The 25,340-nt window shown below is 39.9% G+C and overlaps 1 protein-coding gene across 1 annotated transcript; it reads right to left on the bottom strand.

Annotated features, from left to right (window-relative positions):
• Positions 1 to 24,443, bottom strand: LOC122927598 (zinc finger protein basonuclin-1-like). Its single transcript, XM_044279579.1, has 7 exons — positions 24,211 to 24,443; positions 17,760 to 17,826; positions 15,939 to 16,041; positions 15,622 to 15,857; positions 7,754 to 9,651; positions 4,578 to 4,921; positions 1 to 3,155 (listed from the first exon to the last, which is right to left on the bottom strand). The coding sequence occupies exons 2-7, from the start codon at positions 17,766 to 17,768 to the stop codon at positions 3,079 to 3,081; spliced, it is 2,667 nt and encodes an 888-aa protein (XP_044135514.1). The 5' UTR covers positions 17,769 to 17,826; positions 24,211 to 24,443; the 3' UTR covers positions 1 to 3,078.
• Between the last annotated feature and the right edge of the window lie 897 nt (positions 24,444 to 25,340).

Raw genomic sequence — 25,340 nt, 5'->3', positions numbered from 1 at the left:
CTGTAATCATTTACATATCTGCCTGAGACATTACCTGCATGACAAATTTTTCAGTAATCCGACATTTCTAGGTGCACACTACATGACAAATTGATATGATCAGGCCTTTATATGTAGATAATGTTGCTATTTAAAAAAAAAATATATGGAACTAGTCAGTGCAATGTGAGCAAAATTTATTAATACAAAAAAATGTACATAGGGTATACAAATGTAGCTATTAGGAACACTTGATTTTAAATAACTAGCAAAAAACAACATATTTTGAAAGACAAGAGAAATTGCCTTTGGTAGAACCATGAAGAAAAGTGGACCACTTGGATTTGTAACCTTTAAATACAGAATACTGTTTATTTTAAGGCCATCTCCTGTCAATATTACAAATATAGATAAGCGAATTTCATATTTTGAAATTCGGTCACGCTTTGTTTGGTGGCAAAAGCAGAATTGCGTTATGGATTCCGTTACCACAGACCATAACGCAATTCTATGACGGAATGCATAATGAAATGCCTTTAGAGGCATTCCGTTATAATAGAATTCTATGGGCTGCAAAACGGATCCGTCCCGTTTCAGTTATGCAGGGGAGACATGGAATCCCTATAGTTCCATATTTCAGTGCTGTAGGCACACTGTGTGGTGCTTCTGTACGGCACAGTATTCTTCTCTAGAAGCATAACTGACTGTGCATGAGCCTTTATACTGTATCAGGTCAATTAGACAACTACTACAGTTTGCTTGGTGCATCAGATGCTAGCCGGATTTGCATCATCAATATTTCCAACAGAAAAGGAAGCTTAATCGAGTTTTAACAAATAATGGTGTTTTGGGGTTTGGCCAGTAGAAGATTTATATTTAAGCCCCATGCACACAACCGTATCAACTTTCTTCAAAATATAGATGCAGATCGTGTGCTGTCCGCATTTTATTTGCGGACCCATTGTGTGGATGTCCATTTTGTTTGTGGAATGGATATACAGATGCGGAAAGGACAGAGATGATCCATGTGTTTTCCACATCCATATGTCCGTTCCGCAAAAAGGTAGAACATGTCCTATGCTTGTTCACAAAATGCGGACGCAACACAGAGCGCATCCATATAATGCTGATCTGCGATTTGCAGACCTGATAGGGTTTTCTGCATGGGGCTTGAATGAGGAGAAATACCTTATTTAGATATTAGCCTGTATGAAATGTGTATTTATCAAGCTATGAGAGAATGATGCTAATATGCCCAAAATCTAAAGATTTTCTAGGACAACCTCATGTTATACCTGGAACAAGACACAGCCACATGCGGCACAGTGCCTCTGTGAATGAGAAATGATGAGAACATCTGGCAATCTGAAATAATATGCATCTACAGGTCTCCATGCTAAAACGATGTTGGGGCTTATCTTGAAAACTGAGAAGCAAAGGGGTTTCCTATGGTAATCAAAGCTTTCACTTTTTAAACCAGTGAAAAAGCCATAATCTGGTTGCTATAGGCAACATTTTTTGCATAGATTTTCAAAAATAAGCCCCATTGTCTTTAGCGCATGCTGCTCAGGGTCAGTCCGACATATATCTGGTCTACTCCAACGTAGGTCTTATTGCCTCTAGAGGGTATGAAGGTCTTTATCGCAAGACAGATGGTTGAAAAATGCATGTAGCTTAGGCTGAGTTCACACTTCAGTTATTTCCATCAGTTATTGTGAGCCAAAACCAGTAGTGAAGCCTACCCAGAGATCAGGTATAATGGAAAGATCTCCACCGTTTCTGTGTTTTTGCTCACAATAACTGATGGAAATAGCTGACCAAATAACTGAAGTGTAAACTCAGCCTTAAAAATCGTAGGTAGACTGGTTGCAAGGGACGCGTTGCCTGACAAACATATATAACAGGTAGTGCATCTACTGAAACTTTCAGTAAACTGAACCACTTTTGTCCACGGACTATGCCCGGTATTGCCGTTCCGTTTTATTCATGTGCATGGGCTTACTACAGTAGATACGGCCTATGGACAAGAATGAGCTGTTCTGAGAATGGGTTCTCTTCCATGAAAAGTAAACCCATGTTGACAAAGCTTCTAATTAAACGCTGATGTGTAAGGGCTCATGCACACAAACGTATTTTTCTTTTGTTTCCGTTCCGGTACTTTTACAGGTCCGTATGTGGAACCATTAATTTCAATGGTGCTTGAAAAAAACGGAAATAACTCCTTGTCCGTATGTCCTTTCTGAAAACAACAAAAAACAAATCCTATTCTTGTTGGTTTTGCGGACAAGGACAGGCATTATAAAGGATCCGCCAGAAAGAAAAAAAGAATGCAACATGGACGTCACGTTTTTTTTTAGGATCAGTGTTTTGCGGACCGCAGAGTACATACTGTCGTGTGCATGAGCCCTAAGAGAGAGGATCTATTAAACCATAATCTTGGAGATATCCCTCATACACTGAACAATTCTTGGGCAGGATGCTCTACACTTCTCCCTCCCCCCCCCCGTTTAGATGCATTTTACAAGGATTTCCACTGCAGCTACATAGCAAGAACTTGCATACCAACTGGGCTCATTCCCAATAAGTTAAATATCAACAAAACTGAAATACTGCTACAAATAGCAACAAATGAAATCTATTAGGTTCTCTTTTCTCTCTCTCTATATATATATTTACAGTACATGACAACATTTCACAAGTCCAGTCCTACTGGAATACTCAGAATGAAGGAAAGAGAATCTTTTGACTATTTACAAAGTGGAATCAATGGCATGCTTCTGGAAACCATCAGCCTTTTCCAATTGAAACAAAGAAAAACACATTTATATAATAATAATAATAATAATAATAATAATAATAGGACATAATATCTATAATAACAAAAGTGAACAGGCAGCATTTTAGTACAAAATGCCAGTTACAAGTGCATAGCATACAGAATAACAAAACAGAGTGACACGGTATCAAAACTTTACAAATTCAGAGAATGACGTTACTACTTACACAGCTCAATACTGTCTACAAAAAACGTGAACGCTTTTTTTTGTTCAGCTGGCATCATAACAGTAGTGGTTTGACCATTTTGTGTGTTTTTGGGGTTCAGTAAAAGGAGCTGTTTGCACATCCTCTACTTTGAAATGCATCATTGTTTCGTTCTTTCAAGATCATGCTTTTTCCTAGAATGAAAAAGATGCATTAAAAAGAGAGCAGGGAGTGACATGTTCCTTACTGTATCAGACGTAGGAAGCCATCTCTATAGCACATAACAGCATTTCACATTAGTTGCAATGTGACACCATAAAGCGGTTGTCAGGATTGAGTCACACATGCATTCTGTACAAAAAACATGTTTAACGCAGGAAACAAACATTTCTACATTTTACCACCATGTTGCTTTTATATTCAAAATTCTGTGCTGATGAAACTTTAATAATAATATATATATACATACACACTGTATGTAGCGGTTTGGCGCTTTGTACAGAGCATTTGGATCTCTGTACCAGAAAAAGTATTTAAAAAAATGCAGCCACCAGTCACCACTAGGGGGAGTTTACTACACACTGTGTTATTACAGGGTTCAATTTATAACACTAAGCAGCAAGTTTTTGCTCTAGTGGCAAATGCAGGCATTTTCTAAAGTTTACATCTATGCATGTGATTTCTAGTTCTCCAGCAGAAAAAACAACAACAATATTTTAAGACATTCAAGAGGTTAGCCCATTAACAGTAAATATTGTAGGTGATAAAATGTATGATCCATGGAGGTCCGACTGCTGGTACCTCCACTGATCATGAGAATGGGAATCTCTGAGTCTGTGTGAATGAAGCAGTAGTGTGCATGTGTGAACACTTTTCTATTTGCTTCTATGGAACTAATTGAGATAGCTAAATGCTGTACTCAGAAGTCCCATGTAGGTGCACTGCGGCTCCATGCACACAGGAGACTCGGGAACCCCTGTTCTCATAATTGGTGAGTGATCCCACCACCATTGATGATAATTTAAAGGGGTGACCCACAAACAACATTTATCACCTATTCACAACTAATCAGTGCACAATTTTGAACAACTAATCAGTGCACAATTTTGAATCTATTAGATGTAGTGTTCAAGGGTGGAGAATTGCATGAAAATCTACTGTATAAAATGACAAGTGCTTTCAAAAGAATTTTCAAAAAGGGACCATAACATAAATCTGGCTATTATGATACAACAGCATCAGATTTTTTTTTTTTAAGTTTTAAACCCTGCATCATTCATACTAAACAGTACTTGGTGACTGAGACAAGCTTCTGTGCAAGTTAGGATTTTGGCTATGTCTGTTTCGACTACGCACAGAAGAGAACATAATGTTGCAACCAGTCACCTTACATTTATGAAGTTGCCTCAGATGTACAGTTTTGTAATGGGCCCTGAATGTCCCCTTGTTACTGTAAGTTTTTTGGCAGATGTGGCAAGTTATTGGCATACCAGATGGTATATGTGAGAAACTTTGGTCAGCTTTGCTGACCAAATTCAAGTTGTGGTAGACCTCTTCCTGTGACATGAAGCTCAAGCCTTCAAAGTTTTCATCACTATCTTCCACTGGTAGGTTACCTTCTTCACTACCGCCATCTGAGTCCCAGGAGGAATGTGAACTGCTTGCTGACTGGATGCTTGAGGTTGTGCTTAAATCCAACACAACGCTGTCATTCACAGGATCCGTACCAAAGCTGTCCAAACAAGGCTCTCTGATCTTACTCATGGGATAAACCAGACTCCCTGTCCGGTTCATTCCTTTGAAGATCACAGATGTCTGTCCTAGGTTTTTTAGTGGGGATTCCTGGTAGTGATCCTTAACCATGTCTTTCAAAAGATAAGGGATGTTGTATGGGTTGTTTTGTAGTTCCAAAGCCTCTCTGGTTAGAAGCTTATGATGAAGGTTCAGATTAGAACTGTGCCTGTAAAACAGAAGGAAGAGTGAAGGGAATTTCCAGTACACAGATAGACAGCAACTACCTGTTTCTAAATGTATTATTATAAAGATAAAACGTTACCTAATAAAGCAGATTAGGTTTCTCTTTCTGCTAGGGATGAACACTAACTAAAAGTCTACATAAACTGTGAGGGGAGTTCTGAATGGATAGGTGCACTTGCACCCAAGTCCTGGTATCTTAGAAGGCTCCAAACCCCTTGTGTACATAAGACAGACATCAGTAACTACAAAAAGCATGCTAGTTTTAACATTTTGAAAAAAGTAGGGTGATTTTGATATGGACTCTGGAATGCTCTCCACTTACATCTAATTTACAGACAATTATAGGGGATTGCTTTTTTACTGTATGAAAATGTCATTTACAATGTAGAACAGATGCAATAATTTAGATTTTTTGTCTTGGTTAACCTCCATAACCATGCAAGTAGGTCTCTAAATTATGGAATAAAAATTGTTTTTAAAGGCAATTAATCTGCTTATCTGACTGACAGTCATTGTGTACATATGATGAGAAATATACAGGTGGTATAGCAGCACAGAGGGCTTTGCTGTAATAGTTGCCATGCCAGATACCTCAAGTGTGGAGTTTTTTTCTAAGTAACCCCTACAGCAGGCATGTCCAAACTGCGGCCCTCCAGCTGTTGCAAAACTACAACTCCCAGCATGCCTGGATAGCTTACAGCTATTATGGCATGCTTGGAGTTGTAGTTTTGCAACAGCTGGAGGGCCGCAGTTTGGACATGCCTGCCCTACAGGTTTCCATACACATTAGGCCAACGTTGGCAAACCTGGCAATTGCCTCCAGACAGGCCAACTATCTAATGTGCATTCAAAATTTGGCCAATGTTCATTCAGCCTTTGTCATGGGGAAAAAAGGACCAGGATGACTTCTACGTGCCCGAGTCTTTATTTTTCAATAACTTGTGGATGTGTATGGCAGTAGCTTACTCCCCATTCCGGACAAACTAAGCAGTCAGGAGGTTTTACAAAGTATATTGTTTGGCTAACAGCTATTGAATTTGTACTGACACCCTTAAGGTCCCAATATAGATTATTGTATTGTCAGCAAAAGCCAACAATCTAATATATAAATGGGGAGCTCCCAACGAGCCTCCACCACCACCGGCAGATTATGTCAGGGGAGAGAAGGATCAGGAGAAAAAATAAATAAATCATCCTTTTGTTCTCCCAGGGGATGAGCTGCTGCCAGATTTATTTGGCAACAGCTTTCCTCACCCTCCCAACTAACATACACGCTCAGCCGAACCAAACATGTTTGTGGGGGGGTTGGCAGAGATAGTGGTAAGCAAAACAGTTGTCTGTGTAGGGAGAGGTGAGTTTCTACCAGACACCAGTGTTACTGCTTGTTTAGCAGTGAAACAACGGGATCAGAGAGGTGCACTTCAACCTGTCTAATCCACATTTATCCTTCTTAAAACTACGTAATAAAATGTATTTTAAAGGGCTTCTGTCACCCCACTAAAGTCCTATTTTTTTTGTGGGCTACTTAAATTCCTTATACTGCGATATATCAATATATAATGCTCTTAATCATTTTCGTTCAGCAGTTTCTTCAATAAACTGACTTTTATAATATGTAAATTACCTCTCTACCAGCAAGTAGGGCGGCTACTTGCTGGTAGCAGCCGCATCCTCCTTTCATAAAGACACCCCCTCCTCATGTTGATTGACAGGGCCAGCGAACGCGCTCGTCCTCTGGCTAGCCCTGTCTGCATTCAAAATCTGGCGTCTGCACCGAACCGGTCTACAGTCGGCGCAGGCGCCCTGAAAGGAGGACGCTCGCTCGGCCGCTCCATCCTCAATGCGCAGGCGCCAGATTTTGAACGCAGACAGGGCCAGCCAGAGGACGAGCGCGTTCGCTGGCCCTGTCAATCAACATGAGGAGGGGGCGTCTTTATGAAAGGAGGATGCGGCTGCTACCAGCAAGTAGCCGCCCTACTTGCTGGTAGAGAGATAATTTACATATTATTTAAGTCAGTTTTTTTTAAGAAACTGCTGAACGAAAATGAGTAAGAGCATTATATATTGATATATCGCAGTATAAGGAATTTAAGTAGCCCAAAAAAAATATATGACTTTAGTGGGGTGACAGAAGTCCTTTAATGGTACATATAAGGGTCCATTCACACATTCGTAGTGCATTATGGATCCGCAATACACCCAGCCAGCACCCCGATAGAAATGCCTATTCTTGTCCTCAATTGCGGACAAGAATAGGACATGCTCTATTTTTTTCCGGAGCTGCGGACCGGAAGATTGGGGCCGTACTCTGATAATGTGGCTGCGGAGAGCACATAGTGTGCTCTCCGCATTCATTCAGTCCCCATAGAGAATGAATGGGTCCGCACCCGTTCTGCACAATTGCGGAACGGGTGCGGACAACACTTGCGGACGTGTAAATGGAGCCTTAATAGAAACCAGGCAAGAATTTAAAAGAAACAGTCACTCATTGTCCGCAACCATAGCATGTGTTAAATACCAGCTCCTACAGAAGTGAGTGGGGGATTGGTGTAGGGTAGCAAAGTTGATTCACCAGCATCTGGCCATCCAGACAGTGGTGGCATCTATTACGAGCATCAGTACAGTCTTAGACTACTGTTTCCCTCCCATATAGCCACTGGAGGGAGAGGGGAGATATAGTCTTAAGTCATAACAATATCTGCTGTCATGAATACTTCCAGAAAGTATGAAATGATGCACTGATGAATAGCACCATCAGCCCTAACATCATATCTCTAGAGACACAAATGCAAATATTGACTAAATCGTTCTTTACCTGTCTCTGCTCCTCCGGGAAGGGAAAGCAGCATTGCAGCCATCAATTGTACATAAATGCATTTCTTTTGGGTGCACATTTTTGTAATGCATTTTAACACTGTATGCGTTTTTGAAGGCCTTCTTACAAATCTCACAGTGGAAACGATTTTCATCCTTGGGTAAATCTAAGTGCTGATCTCCACGTTCTAGGTTTACAGAGTCACTTAAACCAGGGCCCTTGTTAGATATTGCACCAAAAGTGCCCCCATTGAAAGGGAAATGCCGAAATTCAATACTGTCCTCACAATCAGCGAGTTTTGGCTGCTCTCTGTTATACAGAGAAGGGTCAGCCAGCTGCCTCACAACATTAAAGTGGGTTGGGCGTTCATATTTATTTTCACTGGAATCCACTCTCAATGCCGGCTCTTGAGTGAAGGGATGAAATTCATTCTCAGAGTCTGAAGATGTATTGTCATAACTTTTATCCATAGCAGAGTGAGAATTTGGTCCTTCTCCATTTTGGGGGTGGAAAGTAATTGAAGAATGCACAGTATCCCTCTCAGGTCCACCTGGACTTTCATCAGGAGTTTGTACATTCCTATCAGAGTTATCAAATACAAAGGAATCATCTTTGTTTGGAGAGAGGTCCTCTTCAGAACTCATGTTTTCTGTGCTTTCTGTTGGGGCATCCACAGATTCTTTATGGATTTTGATGGGCATGCTGGATTTTCGAGATTTCTTTTTTGGCATGTTATCCAATAGCGCATCTGCGGAAGCCATCTTATCACTAATAGAAGGAGAGATGGCTGGTAGAGAAGGAAGCATGCCAGGAGTATTGGCAATTTCAGCTGGAGTAACAGGACATCGGTAGAAAGGTAAAACTGGTTGAACAGTTTTCAAGTTAGGAATGAGAACACAAGACTGTCCAACATTAGGCAGAACTGTTGGCATCTTTGAGTCAGTGCTGTGAGTTATATAGTTATTAGAAGATCTGTTATCTAAGCAAGGACTTTTGAGTCCCATCCTTTTGTGATCCTCAGATACAGAGATAATAAGTCCATTCCTAAGATCTTTATCTCTATTATTTCTATTCATTGGCATATGAAGTCGTGGGTTGGGATTAGAACTATGACGATTTCGGCTACGTAGTGAACTAAATACCATATTACAACCCTCTATGGTACACCTATGTTTTATCTTCAGGTGCACCGCATTGTAATGTATCTTTAATGTTCCTTTGTCATAAAAGGTCTTTTCACAAGCAGTGCAAAATACACGGCCCTTTCTGGGTCCAATGCCATTTCGTTCAACAGGCTTCAGTTTATTTTCAGGAGAGACTGAAGTCATCTCATAGTTTGTCAAGGTGTTGTGTGAGCTGGTATCGCTTAATGGGCTATCATCTTCTGCTTTGGTGACGACATCCTGAGCACTTATGCTGGACTCATTTTCTAAATTAAATGATGCAGAACTAGAAGTTAAGAAGCTGCTTTCAGAGAATGATATATGGGCATCTTGTTTGCTTTCATTCTCTCTATCCTGGCTTCTTTCAGTAAGTGGCCTTTCAGGTGGTGAGCCTATAAGAGGGGGAGGCACAGGGCTGAAAAACTGAAATGGTAATGTGAAGGCCATGTTATTGATCATGTTTTCAAATGGATGCATGGAAGGTGAAGACACTTTCTCCAGTGGGTTAGGTACTATAATAGGACTGCTCCTAGGGTTGCTGTTTTCGATAAATGTTCTGATGTCAGAATTTGTCCGAGTGCTAGGAATAAGCACAGAGTACCCCTCTTTCTCATGGATTGCCATAAGTTCTACAATAGATTTTGTTTCTCCAAATCGAAGAAACTGCTGCAATGTGGCCAATTCTTCTTCAACAGTCATTATTGACCAGTGATCCAAGACTTTTCCAGATGCATCCTAAAGATAGTTTTGTTTCAAACAAAAAGAAAAGAAAAAAAACACTTTAATATACAGTACTTTATTATTGCTTTAAGGTATATGAAATACAAATGGATAAATACTAATCAGGCTAAATTCCTATGGAAAGCAGTGAGAACATGAAGATACTGACACAAAAACCATTTAGTGGAGACACATCGTGGCCAACGTTTCTCCTAACATACCATAAGCAATTTGGTAAGAAAAGAGCTAACCACTTTTTTTGTTAGCAACAACCAAGCAAACTGCGAGTGGAATCATTCAAGTGTTCCCTAACCCAGTGATTGTACCAATAAAAACTACTACTGCAAAAACAAACCTTCACACAGCTCAGTCTGCGGAAAAAGAAAAAGGTTATAGGTCTTTACAAAGCCACAACACTTTTTTAAACGGTTTTATTATGCAAAAGTAGAAAAACCTAAAAAGTGATCAAAAGTATAAAAGAAACCATAACTGTATAAGTTTAATATAGCCATAATCGTATAGATCTGCAGAATAAATATAACATGGCAGTCATACTGCACGGTACAGGCCTTAAACAAAAATTCAGAACAGATTTTTTTTATTTATTTATACCTTTTCCCCCGAAAATTTAAGAAAAAGCAGTATGGCCATAATTGTACTGACCCACCAAACCAAAAGGTATTATATGTACGGTAATAAGAAAAAATAATGGATGGTCTGTTTCAAACTAGTTCCTGTCCTTTACCCTCCTCTCTGTGCACTGATAGCACGGAAGCCAGGATTTACTTAAAGGGGGCTGTCCCCCCATTACATGTCATAATCATTTAAATACCGGTAATTGATAAAGTATGAAGCATATTTGCCATTAATTGTGTAAAAAAATATTTTTTTTTTAAATAAAAAATATCCAGTAAAGACTTATAACATTTACGGCATAGCATGGAGCCACCTGGTATTCATAGTATACAGCAATGTGTACATCTTTGCATTGAGCTGGGTGCTGCATAAATAAATAGCTTTCTGCATCTCTGTGAACACAGGGAAGACAGTTATTTCTGTTAGCTGTGCTGTGGTGAATAAAAGATAACTATACACAGACCTGTCTGTGGGGAGAGCAACTGAGCATGTGCGACCAGCCCCACTCAGCTCAGTAAATGGACGTACATAAAGCTATGCACTTTAAATACCAGGTAGCAATATAATATGTAAGAAATGTGATAACTTCATTGGATCATTGTTAACAGCTTCCAAATGGTAAATATGCTTCACTTTTTATCATTTATAAATTTATTATGACATGTAATGGTTGGACAACCCTTTTAATACTATGTATCATTGTAAACCACCAACTGCTAGTATAAGGAGACCCAGAAGCAGTAAACTGGCAATAGATTCCCCTGGTGTGCAAGACTTTTAAGCCTGACTGCTGTATCTATAGGAGTACAATATTTTGTATGCAACTTAATTGCACAGAATGCAAAAAAGCTAAAACATTTTCAATGACTACAGATATAGAAATACCCCTTTCTGACAGACAGTGTATCCAGTGCTTTGAAGTTACTAGACAATTTTGGCTATATTTGAAGTTCATGTTCATTGACTTTTATAGGATGATATCATTATCATATGGCATCCACCGGAGCATGACAAGTATAGAAAGAATCTATAAGGAAAGCTGTGCTTCTGCTTAATTTTTATCAAATAAATCAGTGTGCTCCAATGGAATGTCTATTAATCAATCATATGCAGGTCAGGCAGCAGACACTATGGGGCCATTTTACATGTAGTATCTTCCATCCACTTTAGTAACATGTGAAATGCTGTATCGGATATCACCAAGGTCCCTTTGTATGCGCCTGCTTGATCGTATACCATAAGTATTATAATATAATTTATTATCATTTTGTTTCTATTTGACCTATTACTCAATTTGTACCAACCCCCTGATGAACCAACAGTGGGGGAAACGCGTTGGGGTGATTTATCTTTATAGAGTTAAAGGGAACCAGTCATCAACTGTATGCTGCCCATACTAACGGCAGAAAAAATTTGAGACCGGCGAGTTGATTTCAACGGTCTGTCATTTAGAAGTTAAAAGTAAGTGGTTGCCGAGAACCAACATCACAATCATTGCAGACTGGACCTGGAAAAGAGTCCCGGCCACCTGAGAAGAGTCCTGGTTATTCATGAATTCCTGCTCTCCTGCCCACCTGCTGATGACTGACAGTCTAATACCAAGTTTTCTCCCTTTTTCTCTAGGAGAGAACTGCCAATCATCAGCAGATGGGTGAGAGAGCAGGAGATTATGAATAATCATGACTCTTCTCAGGTAGATTTGACTCTTTTCCAGGCCTGGGCTGCAATGATTATGATGCTGGTTCTCAGCAACCACTTACTTTTAGCTCATGAGTGACACGCCGCTGAAATCAGCATTTCTGTCACTATTTAATGCTGCCCTCAGTGAGGTCAGCGTAAAGTTGATGACGGGTTCCCTATAAGGGGGTAGGGATATCCAGGGCCCATCAGGTTTAGGCATGTGGGCGGAGTAATCACACCTTTAGGGTTTGTCTCCGGGCTGAAGCTATACTAGGGTATCTATAGGGAAAATACCCCCAGACCTATACCTCACCCATTTATGCCTTCACTTTCTGCCCACTATCCCTCCCACTTTTTTGTTTTCGTTTGGTTTTGTTGGTAGCGATACTCTGATCTGGTATCTAGTGAAATCGGATATATATCTTACCTGTTTTTCATTGATTCGGCATATCGGTTGCCCTATTGATGACCTTAAACTATAGGTCCCGTTTTTAGTACTGATTCAATAAAATATGATGTTTTAAGGGTCCTTGTTCTCTTTCTAGTAATTACTTTATTCTGGTTAGGACACCACTATTATCTATATCTTCACTCTGTATACTTTGTTTTAAGAATGTCTATTAATCCTTCAAATCTGCTGGGTTATTAGATATCATGGCAAATATCTACAAGTATCTTTCTTTATTAAAATGCAAACTGTAAATATTGCTTTTTACACTTAGATAACACATAAAAGGGATTTCTCATCGAAAGTTAAGTGGATGAATTAACATCAGGATAAAAAGCCATGCAATTTAAGTTTCAGATTAGCTGCTCATTTTAGTCAAGTCCAATTTTCACCCCCATTGTAAGTTTAATAATGTTGCAAGCATGTAAGGATCGTGGAATAAATGAAGGCATATTGATCTATAGCCAGCGTCCACAAAGCACAGCTGTAATTACACTTGAGTGTTGGAGTTATATCAAACTCTGGCCATGTCTAACTTTTCCCAATAACTATAATAAATATTTTATCACAGGACATGTATTTGATAGCCTACTGAGATTTTTCAGTCCATGAAAGACTTTCCAGGTTGATGAAGAATGTATCATCATATTTTTTTGATGCTGTAGAGGCTTTGAGATAATTGATTCCATATTTTTAATCCCAACACTAAAACGCAAGATTATCCAGATCATTAAATATTGATCTGTGTCATGATATAAGACCATAATGGAACTTTGCATAAAAAACATAATTGTAGCAAGCAGCAGGAAGAGCAAGGATCTTGCAAGCCGTTTAATTAGCATAACTTAACTGAGGTCCATTGTGCTCTTACGAGGTACAAAGAGTTGTTATAAGATGATCATAATGGACCGCAAACTAAATAACTTTTAACTGATTTACATTTATTACTGGAGTTTGTAAGCACAAGCAAATGACAACTAAAACAAGATGTAAGTGGGCTGAACATGCATCTTTACCCATAAGACGTCACCACCGCAATGCTGATTGTGAGAGGTACTGCAAGTAGAACCATTTTAAAGGCTATGGCCAGCATTGGGGGCATTTTGTTTACTAAAATGCATTTATTTTTGGCTAAAAATCATTTTCGTAATTAGGATTTATTACATTCTGCAGGGTGCAGAATGCTGTTAATTTGTTGAAGAGCTTGTCTAACTGCTCGGTTTCCAGTGTTCTCTCCTGAGCAAATATCCAAGTTTAATTATGGTCGAAGTAAATACATTTTGAATTGATCATAATTGAGCATAGATCGCTTAGGGTGCTGCCACATGTTTAGTTTTTTTCATGCTGTTTTTCAAGCAAAAACCAGGAGTAGATTGAATAAAGTGGAGAAGCTATATCTGCCTTTAACATTTTCTCTCTTCCACACCTTAAACACTAACCACTGTATCAACCAACAGATTTGGCTTCGGGCAACTCCTAAGGACGTTATCCTGGCAATCCCCAGTTTTCACCCTTTAACCACTGTACTGCGAACTGGAAATCGCTGCAGGGGAACCACCAGGCTGCTACCTCCTGTAGTAGTTTTTGTGATTGACAGTTGACCCATGCAGTGCAGAAACACTGATGCAATGCACTGAATGGTCAGGCAGAGGTCAGAAGGTGGAATACATGCTATACGGTAAATGTTCTGAGGTCAGAGCAGGCCGTGAAGAGTCAACACACAGGCACAAGTCAGGTCAGGCAGCAGAGGGTCAAAATCCTGTAAGTGGGCAGAAAGTTGGTACACAGTCGGCAAATATAGAACCTATTGCTCAGGCACCATCCAAAAATGGAAGGTGCCTTAAGCAATTCAGGGTTTCCAGCCATTGGCTGGTGAAAATAAGTATGTGTGTAATGGTCCCTTAAGAGCCAGTGGGATTGCACCCTATGGGCAGAGGAGGAGAGGGCTTGCTGGCAAGCAGGCTGCAGCCTGCATGGAGGAACAGAGCAGGCCCACCGAGAAGACAGCAGGAGGTGGGTCTAGACCACTGGAAGAGTTGGGAGGAGCAGGAGGAACACAGGAATGGCTGGAGCTGCTGAAACATTTGTTTAATCTTATTCTGACAGATCCAAATTGATATAAATTGTAGAGGTCCTATTTTCATTCATTTTTTTTTTTTTTTTTTTTTTTTTTTTTTTTTTATAGGAGAAGTCTGGAACCATGTGAAGACACTTACTTCAGGTGAAAGAGAAGTGGATTTATACAAGATGTATCATGTTGGATCTGTCATAATAAGACTAAACAAATGTTTGTGTGTTGAGAATGTAAACACTGATCACTGGTAGGTTTTTGTGAATTTGTTTGTTCTTTTATGTGCTTTTTCTGGCTTTGACCTTCAGACACAAAAAATGACTACTCAGGCAATCACTTACTGAGGTGGGTCACTGCTGTGGCAAGCGATTTACTGAGCTGTTATTTCCTGTTTGTTGAGGGGATCCAGGAAGGCCCAGAACAGGAGTGGTGGCGTACTGGCAAGTAGGCAAGTATCACCCCTTTGCCTTTTTTATGACATTCTGACCATTTGAAAATGTTTTACTTGGCAGACAATTACTAAGTGGCACTAACAGGTCATGTATTAGAGACTTGCTTATAATTTTAATTTAAAGGGGTTCTTGGAGAGTAAAATATTGAATTCTTATGATCAGGATAGGTAATCAATATGAAATTGGTGGGGGTCTGACTACCAGAACCCCCACTGATCAATTCACTGCAACTTCTTCAAGCAGCTGATCAGCGGGAGTACTGGAAGTCGGGCCCACACACCAATCTTATATCGACGACCCATCCTTAGGATAGGTCATCATTACTGTACTCTCAGATAACCCCTTTAATTAATTTGCAGCTTTCAAAACACTCCCTGCACTTTACAAGGTATGTTATAAAGAGGAGGATGTTTGCTTTCCAGAGGCAATGGTTTACAAATATAAAAGAGACAATACTAATACTAGATAGATGAAATAGCTAGATAATATATGCATATATCATATCTATTATCATAAATCTATGACATATATCAGAGTAATAATGATTGATGGATATATCACAGATACAGTATACACATACATGGTATATAGATAGGTAGAAGAATATATCATAGATGGATAATATGATATATATGCATATACTGTATAATCTAATAGACAGACAGATAAAACTTTGTGCATGACTACTGCAATAGTACCTGAAGCACATAACCCCGGATATAGTCCTGGAGTGTCCAGTCAAGTGAATGAAGGATCTGTATGACCTCTTCTTGCTTTAAGACACTGAAAAGTCGATCAAGCAGAATTTTCAGTCGAATAGGAATGGCTTGGGTTCCATAGAGCATAAGGCTGCTGATATCAAAGACTACGCTGGACTGAACAATTTCAACTTGACTGGTGGGGTAAAAGTGTGGGATCCGTAGCTTACTCAATGCTATATGAAGAAAAATATGTATTAGAAGAATAGTAATTCAACAGGGATGGATAATGATCAGAATGTAGTCATAACATTTACCATGTGCCACCCATCCATGTCTGCACTGCTCGCACTGACGGGGATTTATTTTGCCAGGTTTGAATCCCAAACAGATGCAGTTTACCAATGTACATCGTATTGCCTGCAATATAAACACATTGAATATTAAGAATTAATATCGCAACACAAGCAGAATGCTGGAAAACTGAATGAAGATGAAAAGTACAATCCACATTTTTTATATTCATCCTGTATCTGCTACAGTCTCCCATTATTTCCTGTAAGTAGGCAACAACTGTGGTAAACTGATAGAACTAATATCAAATACAGATAGACCCATGCAGACACAGTGTACCATCCAGATCAGTTGCATATGTTCTAGACATCGGTGACAGATTAGAGTGTATGCTCATACTTTTATAGCTTCCAGGTACAATGTAATGATTGCCTTTTTTAATCGTGGTAGAACAAGTTATCCATCTGGATGCCTTATGCAGATCATAAATAAACTCCAGTATGGTCGGTTTAAAAGTCAGACACACAAACCTACAGACGTAACCTATGGTTCTATAAGCTAGAGGTGGGGTCGCATCTATACGAAAAAAAAATAAAAAAAATGATAAAAACTATTTGCCAAACGCGTAGCTTTTCAGAAATCAATCCTAGATAGCCGATTTATGAACTCTGCTGGGCAGCTGCATTCACACAATTCTGTTTAAATTTGGATGAATGAATTTGGGATCCATGGATCTAAAAAGTGGTGACAGATTGACTTCTCACTGGTTGCATCAATTGCTGTGTCTAGAAACAGAAATGTCCTGTATTGGCGGGCACTACACCCAGCTGTAAGGTAACAATGAATCAAGGCTGGGGACGTATATTAATCCCCTGGGGAGACCACTGCTGTACAGAGTGGAAAACAGATTATGGCAGCCTAAGAAAACCAGTCTCAAGTTACCCCTATTAGCATTTCATCAGCAAGACTTCCTACAGGGGTCAGTGACATCTGCTGAAACTTTGTGTCCAACTGATACAGTACAATAAATGAAATGCTATAAAGAGGGGTATGAAGGCAATAAGAATTCTTGGACATTCAGCTTGATCATATGTTGCACTAAGGCTAGGACTAATTACAATTTGAAGGAGTAGCCTGGTTTAGGGAATTTAGCCTGGACGCATTATGCAGACTGCCTTTTGATTTCAATGAGAATAGCCTAACTCTTTATTTCCCTGGTGGTGGCGCTGTAGGGAAATGATTCACTCACTGCCAGGTTCATCATAGATGACATGTGTTCGATGGTGGTCCTAGCAGTGACATGTACTTATCATTGGAAGACCCCCAGTTAACCTATATAAGTTACTGTCTAACCCAAACCTAAAGTAATACTGGGGTACTCAAAATTTCCAAAGGCTTCAGCCAAATCTGTTTCATCTAGCAGACCTTTATCTTCTCATGTTCTCCCTCAATTCATATGGATTTAGTTCATGAAGTTTGTTTTATACAAGTTCATTAACGGAGACCAAGCCAAAGTTGAGTTTTGGAGACAACATAACATGCAACAGGTTGATATCCATTGGTATTTCACAGGTTGCATGTGGGTAGAAACGTTTTGTGACATCTGGTGGCCTTTCCAGTAATGCACCTCTTGCCAATTAAAAAGAAAACTATCATATTATAAATTGACTGAATTACACAACGCACAAGTCCTTGATACACATGACGCTTTATTACTGTCAAACAACATTCAACACATTCCTGGAAAGCAGATGACCAAGTATCTGCAAAATAAATGTCTGAAATCTTCTGTATGAAGTTGCTGAAGGTAATGTGTTAAAATATGTAAAAAAAACAAAACTTACCTCATTCATTTTGTGCTTTGGTTCGGTCCCCGCAAACAGCTGAATCTCATTCCCTGGAATGCACTCACTAACACACAAAACAGAAGGTCAAGTTACTTTCTGAAAACACTTCTTGGCAATGCTTCCCAAACCAGCTACCACCCTCATTACAGATATCCACTAGCTACAACTTCTGTTCAATATCAATAAGATACATATATATCATTTTAGGGACCCACTTATGAAGCTTGTTTACACAGCAAATGAAAAAGTAAAGAATCCAGCATTGCATTATAGACTGTTTTCTACCTTAATGTGGCCACACACGCAGCCAGCAGCTTTCTCCGTTGACTCCCCCAAACCTGCATGCTTATTTGTATGAGAAGAGGGGTAAAAGCCACTGCCTGACACGTCAAGACACCACTTACCACCAGGGATAAAAACTAGCAGGGGCTCACTTTAACCAGCATGTCTGTCTTCACTCTCAGGGTATACACTTTATACAGTAGGATCAGTTCGCCCCACATGTGAGCAAGTTCTATACCAAATGTGGTTGTATACAATTATAAGCCACACAGTTCCATACTGTATTCCATACAGAATCGCATTTACTTAATTATGATTATGCTACTACAGAGGTTAAAAAAAGTAATGTGACGTATACCGTCTGCCTTTTGGGGTACTTTGGGCCCATTAATGACTATGGCTGTGTCTGGAATATAAATCGAGAGTACTTTTAAATAAATATACATTGTTGACTGCTCTTTCCAGCATTTATCTGTGTTTCGGCAGCTTGAGGAGTTGTCTAGGATTTTGATATTGATTGCCTATCCTCAGATTAGACAATCCATATCAAATTGGCGGGGGTCTGATACTCCACACCTCTGCAATCAGCTGTTTACTAGTTTCCTATGCAGGAACTAGACAGCTCTGGACATAGCTGGTTACTGCAGTGCTTCTCCCATTGAAGTGAATGGAAGCAGTGCTGCAGTTACTAGCTCCATCCAGACTGGCCATCAGTATCAAAATCCTGAACAAGCCCTTTAAGCCTACACATAACTACTGTGTGCAAAACTAACATGTCAACTTTGCACTCATTTTTGTTCTAACCGACATGAAAAACTGGTGCACACACATGCTTCCGGTAGAGAAAATCCATCTCTTGCGAAGTTCCAGTTCTATGATGCCATATAACTTGGCTGTGAAAGCTACTGCAATCTCTGCTTGTGTAGCCGGATCTATGCAATTTGTGACTATGCAGCACAAAGACCACATTTACAGGAACCATCACAAAATTCAAGACTTGTGGCACCTGCATATAAAATTATAATAAATGGTAATCCAGACATTGATACACTGAATAATATGGGCCAAAGCCCAGTACATGAGGATAAAACACTACCAATGTGATGTCTGCGTGGTATACAGGAGACAGACATAAGTGCTGTACGCTGCTGCAGCCGGACGCTACTACAGGGGCAGGTTGTGATGCTGTGTAATAACTTAGTTGAGTGATGAAGGTCTAAGTGATGTTACCAATACTAAAGACTCAAGCTTTTAGCCAGGTCCAGTCTCTCATTCATATACCCTTTTGGAAGATGAAGTCAGAGCCTCAAATTCTGTTTGTATGTATAGATATGTCAGTGTCTAGGCCGCTGTGCTGTTTAGGCCTTATGCACACGACCGCTGTGTGTTTTGCGGTCCGCAAACCACGGATCCGCAAAACATGCATGGCGTCCGTGTGCGTTCCGCAATTTGCGGAACGGCATGGACAGCCTTTAATATAACAGCCTATTCTTGTCCGCAAAGTGCGGACAAGAATAGGACAGGTTATATTTTTTTTTTACGGACCATGGAACGGAGCAATGGATGCGGACAGCACACGAAGTGCTGTCCGCATCTTTTGCGGCAAGTGAATGGGTCCGCATCCGAGCAGCCAAAACTGCGGCTCGGATGCAGACCAAAACAACGGCCGTGTGCATGAGGCCTTACATGTATGGTGCAGGCTACTGCTATGTGTGATCGTACTCTAAAGTCCTCTTGTGGCAGTTTTAAAGCTGCAACACAATAAATGTAAAAGTGGTTATAACCCTGTAATCATGAATATATTCAGAATCTGCCTTCCATTCTTTTTAGTAGGACCCTACTGCATAGAAGACAAAAAGATTTGCTGTCATCGATGACTAATGAGCAGACAATCAAGACGATCTGAGAACATGGCAAATATGTCTTGATTACACATCTCAAGTAACAACATTTGGCTGTAGTCAGGTAACCCCCAAAACATTGGTGCAGACACAATAATGACACAATAGAAGTGATATGGGAGGCCAGAAGACAGGAAAGGATGAGCTCATCATTAGGGCCTGAATCATATCGACTATAACTCCTGCAGGGTCATGACACAGACCGTCCTACCACATACACCTCCTTGCACAATCCATTTTTCTCAGCCAAAATATATACCACAAGTACAATAAATCAAATTGTATAAAACTTCTGAATACATTGCTGTTAGAATGTGGTTACATGTCTGTATGATCCTTCATGTATTTCATTGCATACTCATTTCTCGATTACATACAGTAATCTGTTCAGCCAGTAAAAATTATTACTGAAGCTTCAAGGAACGGTCACCCATGTGGAGATGCTGCATGTTCACACGTCTTAGTATACTATATTCACATGCTAAAATATGGTACATTTGTGACTGAATATCCATCTCATACATATAAATGGAGTTTTACTACAGCAACCCCGATTACTGTAGATGTACAGTATAGAACAGTCATTGAAATTTTTGCAACAAATATGCCCTACAAACCTCCAGATTTAGTCCTTTTTACAGCTATACTTCACATATGGGGGGGGACATCAACCTTGGCATGTGCATGCTCCAGTTGGATTATTATCTGATACTTGGCCTGAGCTGGAGGTGCTGTATAATACAAGAATGTCAGAACACCTTTTCAGGAGCCCACCACACATTTAAGATATAAGCAGTATGCACTTACCTAACTGTTCCCCATAACTTTAAAACTTGTAGATGACTGAAACCTGTCTCCCCCCCCCCCCCCCAAAACAGGGTATCAGAGGATCCTCTGGTGGCCCAAGCTCTGACTCAATAAAGGACCTCTAAGTTCTAGCAGAACATAACTTGGAACTGACTTTGAAACCAATAACCTTCAGAGATCCTATTAAACCTCATAGAAGATATGGTCTGAATATGCAATAATAACAAAAATTACTTAAAAGGGCACAAGTCCTGTATACAGAGAGGGGGTTTGGCTCCTAGGAACTTCAGTTCAACATTGAGAACGCTAATAATTCTATAAGCCACATGCTCAGTATAAGGCAAGCGCCAACAATCAAAGGCATGAGATTTACTGAAGTTCACAATACAAAGAGTTAAAACATTTATTTCATATCTGCTCACATTTAATCAAGTGTGTGGATTTTTATTAAATTTTCTTTCCCAGAAGCCAAATACAGGAAATAATAATGTGATATGTAGTATATGTGGTTCATTAACAGGGACATCCATGTTCATGACAACTTAATTTACCTTATGCTGCTTAACTGTGCTATGTTACCGTTACATAACCCCCCCATTCCAGAAACCTTCAGTGGTTCTACTGACAGGTTATCACAGCAATGCTTCAACTCAAGTAGAATCCTCAAGAAATTACAGCTATGATCATTTTTGGCAATTCTCTCTCCAGGCATTGTCACACGTTAAAACAATGAGAACCTACACCAAAAGACAATACTGGCAACAGACCTTTTTTTGATAGGTTCCCCAGACTAGTTATGAAGGCCTTCAGTCACTGTGATCATTCAGACATCACAATAAATTGCGCCAGAATGACAACTCCACTCTGTTGCATCTGTACATACCTTTTCGGTTTTTTTGAGGTTTATAATAAAACAGGCAAAGTGTAGTACTCTAGTAAGACATATTTTAGAAAACACCTGAAAAAAAACGAACTTCACATCTTTGCAACCATTGACTTAAAAGGTCAATGCAGATGCAACTTAATGCAGACTAAGAATATTAAAAGATATAACTCTTCTCTATGAGAAGAGGACTCTCTAAACGCCAGCAGAGATGCATGGTCACATAGACCAGGCCACGTAAAGAACAGTTGACAGAGCCTGTCAATTAGCAATGCTGCATGTCTTACTGATGCCTATACAGTTAACTGCTCATCCATCACATGATCCCCGCTTGTTGGACCATTGCTGATACCTGGTGTCTGAACACCAGACAATTAGGTCCATGTATCATTAAATCCTGTAAGAATGTCGATATCTACAGAGATCTAATGCTCTTATTCACAAGGTGCATGAAGTAAAGATCCTAAGGTGTCAAACTTTATCTCCATGATTATTCTATGATCTGCAAATTGCAGAATCTGCTGGTAAATGGTTACGAAATATATGTTTTAAGGCCTGAGGAGGAACCATAAAACATTACCTGTTGAAACTCTTTAATATAACGTAGCACTTGTCCAGACAGACTTATTTAGTTGTCAGGATTCCTGGAGGGGTGCCTTCGCAAGCAGCAGATTTTTGCTGAAATTTCTGTGACGCAACATAAGTTCCTTTTATTTTAATGGGGTTGTTTTGGTGACAAGCACATGGATTTCTGCAAGCCCCATTCAGATGAATGGGACAGAGTTCTAGGCACAGAAAACTTCTGCAACAAAATCTTCCCCTCTCGAGACACAACACACCCACAAAATAGGGTGATGGTCACTTCTGTAGTAGTTGCAGAACTATTAAATCCATAACAGAAAATGGCACCACACATACTCGCAGGATTAATGAGGTGAAAATTAGAAGGAGCTGACCTGCACAACTATGCTGCAGATCAAACACGAGCATTGTGCGGAGAACTACATACATGCTAGGTCTTCGTGTGACAAAGCATGTTAACTCCAATATCAGGATAGGAAAGAGACTTGAAAGCAGTGATAAATAATGCATGCTTAGGAATGGTGATAAAATTAAGGCATTCTATGAAAAAAAACATAGGCGATTTTAGACATTGGCTCGCAGACAGACATGCAAGGCGAAAAAAAAAGAAAGAGAAAAGCACACCATTATCCACTCTAGTCTGTAATAAACCCAGAAGTTGAGACAGTGGCAGCTCAATGGTAAGAAAAGAGGAGCAGTCGAGAAGAACATGTTTCTACACTGCCTTTGAGAAAGTTTGGCTTCCAGCTATGCACTGATTAATATCAGATCTCCTCCTTTACTTGCCTCTTGACAATCGTGTCACATCTGGCTGACAAATCCTTACAAGCTTATCCAAACCTAGGCAGCCCAGATCATGCTCCAGGACTTGCTAGAAGGAAGCGGTAACACCAGCCCTGTACTGATGTGCCATCATGAAACTAATGAAGCTGACTTCACTTGTAGACTGCAGAAACACGAAGCAGCACAACATGCCTGGAGGTCCTTGCAACATAGATGTTAGCTCACCCAAAAGATACAAAACAACAATAAGCTTTCCAGTTGATGAAGCCAACGCAGCTACATGATTCCAGGCGGTGCAGGAGAGCATTGTAAAAGGAGATAATCACAGATTAACATAAGAGCAGAAAGACACCTCTGTGCAGGCGAAACAGGACAGTTTGTCTCTAGATTGCACTTTCCATCTCCAGCATTACGTCAAACTAAGAAAATGGGATGGGCACACCTATCTTAATGGATACTGCATAGTTAAAGCCATCTATCAGTGTATTGATTGTTCTGTACCAAGTTCAGTGGAAAGATTGGTTTCCTATCCACAACTACAGGAAAAGCTTAACATAAAAAAAAGAGGAAAAAATAAATAAAAAAAGAATCTCGCCTAGCTTTCCCCATACAAGAGCTGCTTTTTAAAACTGTATAAAGTGCACTTGTAAGGAGCATATATTTGGACTAAGTGTTACGGTAATAAAATGCATTGAGAATATTCTGTGGAATTAGGACTGAATAGAACGGCGAGCCCATAATTGTGTCATCCCCATGATCTTCATCAGCACCACTACCACAGTGCTTTCAATGGGGCTACAGGACTAAGTGTGCTCTGAGGGAGGACAATAGCACTCTTCAATAAAAGGATAGGATTGTATGCATAATTTACAGACACTGATCACCGGCCACTAATAACACTAAGAACGACTATAGGAAAATGGTTTTTACTGCCTGCTCTAAAGAGCCTTTCTGCATCATAATACGGACATTAATGTACTTGCTTAAAGCACTTTATACAGGACTCCTTTAAAGTTACATTGTCACTTATCAGCATTAGCAAATGCGGAGTGAAAAGAATGCAGACACAATTATGCTCGAAATAAAATTAGGTCTTATGCTAGTAACAGAGCAGAATATCATTTTAAGTATATTATTATTACTAACAACATTTTAACAATATTATTTAAGACCAGAATAAAAGAAATTAATATATAAAAAGTTTCCTTACTTTGTCCATTGCTAAGGAGATATCATGTCCCAGGCAGTCCCTCATTCCCTCAATGAGTACTCCAGCTATGTAGTTTAAGCGCACTCCTGTCTGTACAAGTAGTAAGACAGAACATCACACGCCTTCTTAGCCTTGTCTGAATAGGAGCACCTCAAGGTCTGATGAATACTAAGACTGTGCACAGGGGAGTGGAATGAGATCCTCCCACTTGGTGATCTGTGGGCCCTCCAAGTTTGTGTCTGCCTCGCTCACCTCTGCAGCATGCTCTCACCTCCGTGCCCTGGTGTGCTCTGTTCCAGCATGCTCTCAGTCACAGGGCAGTCCCCTCACAGCTGGCTTGAAGAGGGCATGACACTCATCTTTCACAGAGATTTGATCAAAAGGAATCACAGAGGCTTGAGGCACTCCTGATGCGGTCTAAGAAGATTCTACCTCAGTTCTGGCAGCCTAAGTAATGCATTAAATCAATGCAGCTGACCTAAGGCCACTTACCATTTTTCCCCCCCTGAAAACAGAACTATCTGTGTATAAACTACCAGGCTTATTTCAGGTTGGGATTACTTGTTCAAACCAATGACCTAACCCCACCTAAACTAACTCCCCAAACTGAAGTTTCTTCACCAGTTTTCGGAAATCTTACAATTAGATGTGGAAGAGCATCAGACTTTCAGGAATGCCAAGTATTTAACACATACTGTAGATTTCTAGATCTATAGCAATCTGAATACTAATTTTACAAAATGCTATAGATCCGAACAGTAATGTTCCTACAATGCATTTATGCCAAAGCAACGTTGTACCAAATGTACATGTCAATGGGACATTCCAGCACCTGGCAGATCCTGTTGTATTAAGAGAATTACTGCATATCCAATAGACCAGTATAAAAATACTAACGGTACACAATTAGTCCAGAGAAAACATTCGGATTCCTTCTCCACTGACTTTCTGGTCTTGACCCATATGACAATTTAACCTGTTCAGGACTGGGCGATTATCAGTTTTAGCTTTTTTTTTTTTTTTTTACTGCCGACCTTCCCGGAGCCACAACTTATTTTTCCATTCACATATCTGTATGAGGACTTGTTTTTTGTGGGGCAAGTTGTAGCACCTCTATAGACCGAACAGGT

The sequence above is a fragment of the Bufo gargarizans genome, chromosome 2, assembly GCF_014858855.1.
Source record: "Bufo gargarizans isolate SCDJY-AF-19 chromosome 2, ASM1485885v1, whole genome shotgun sequence".
Taxonomy (NCBI): domain Eukaryota; kingdom Metazoa; phylum Chordata; class Amphibia; order Anura; family Bufonidae; genus Bufo; species Bufo gargarizans.
Note: the sequence above shows the minus strand (reverse complement) of the source record. Positions and strands in the feature narration are given on the sequence as shown.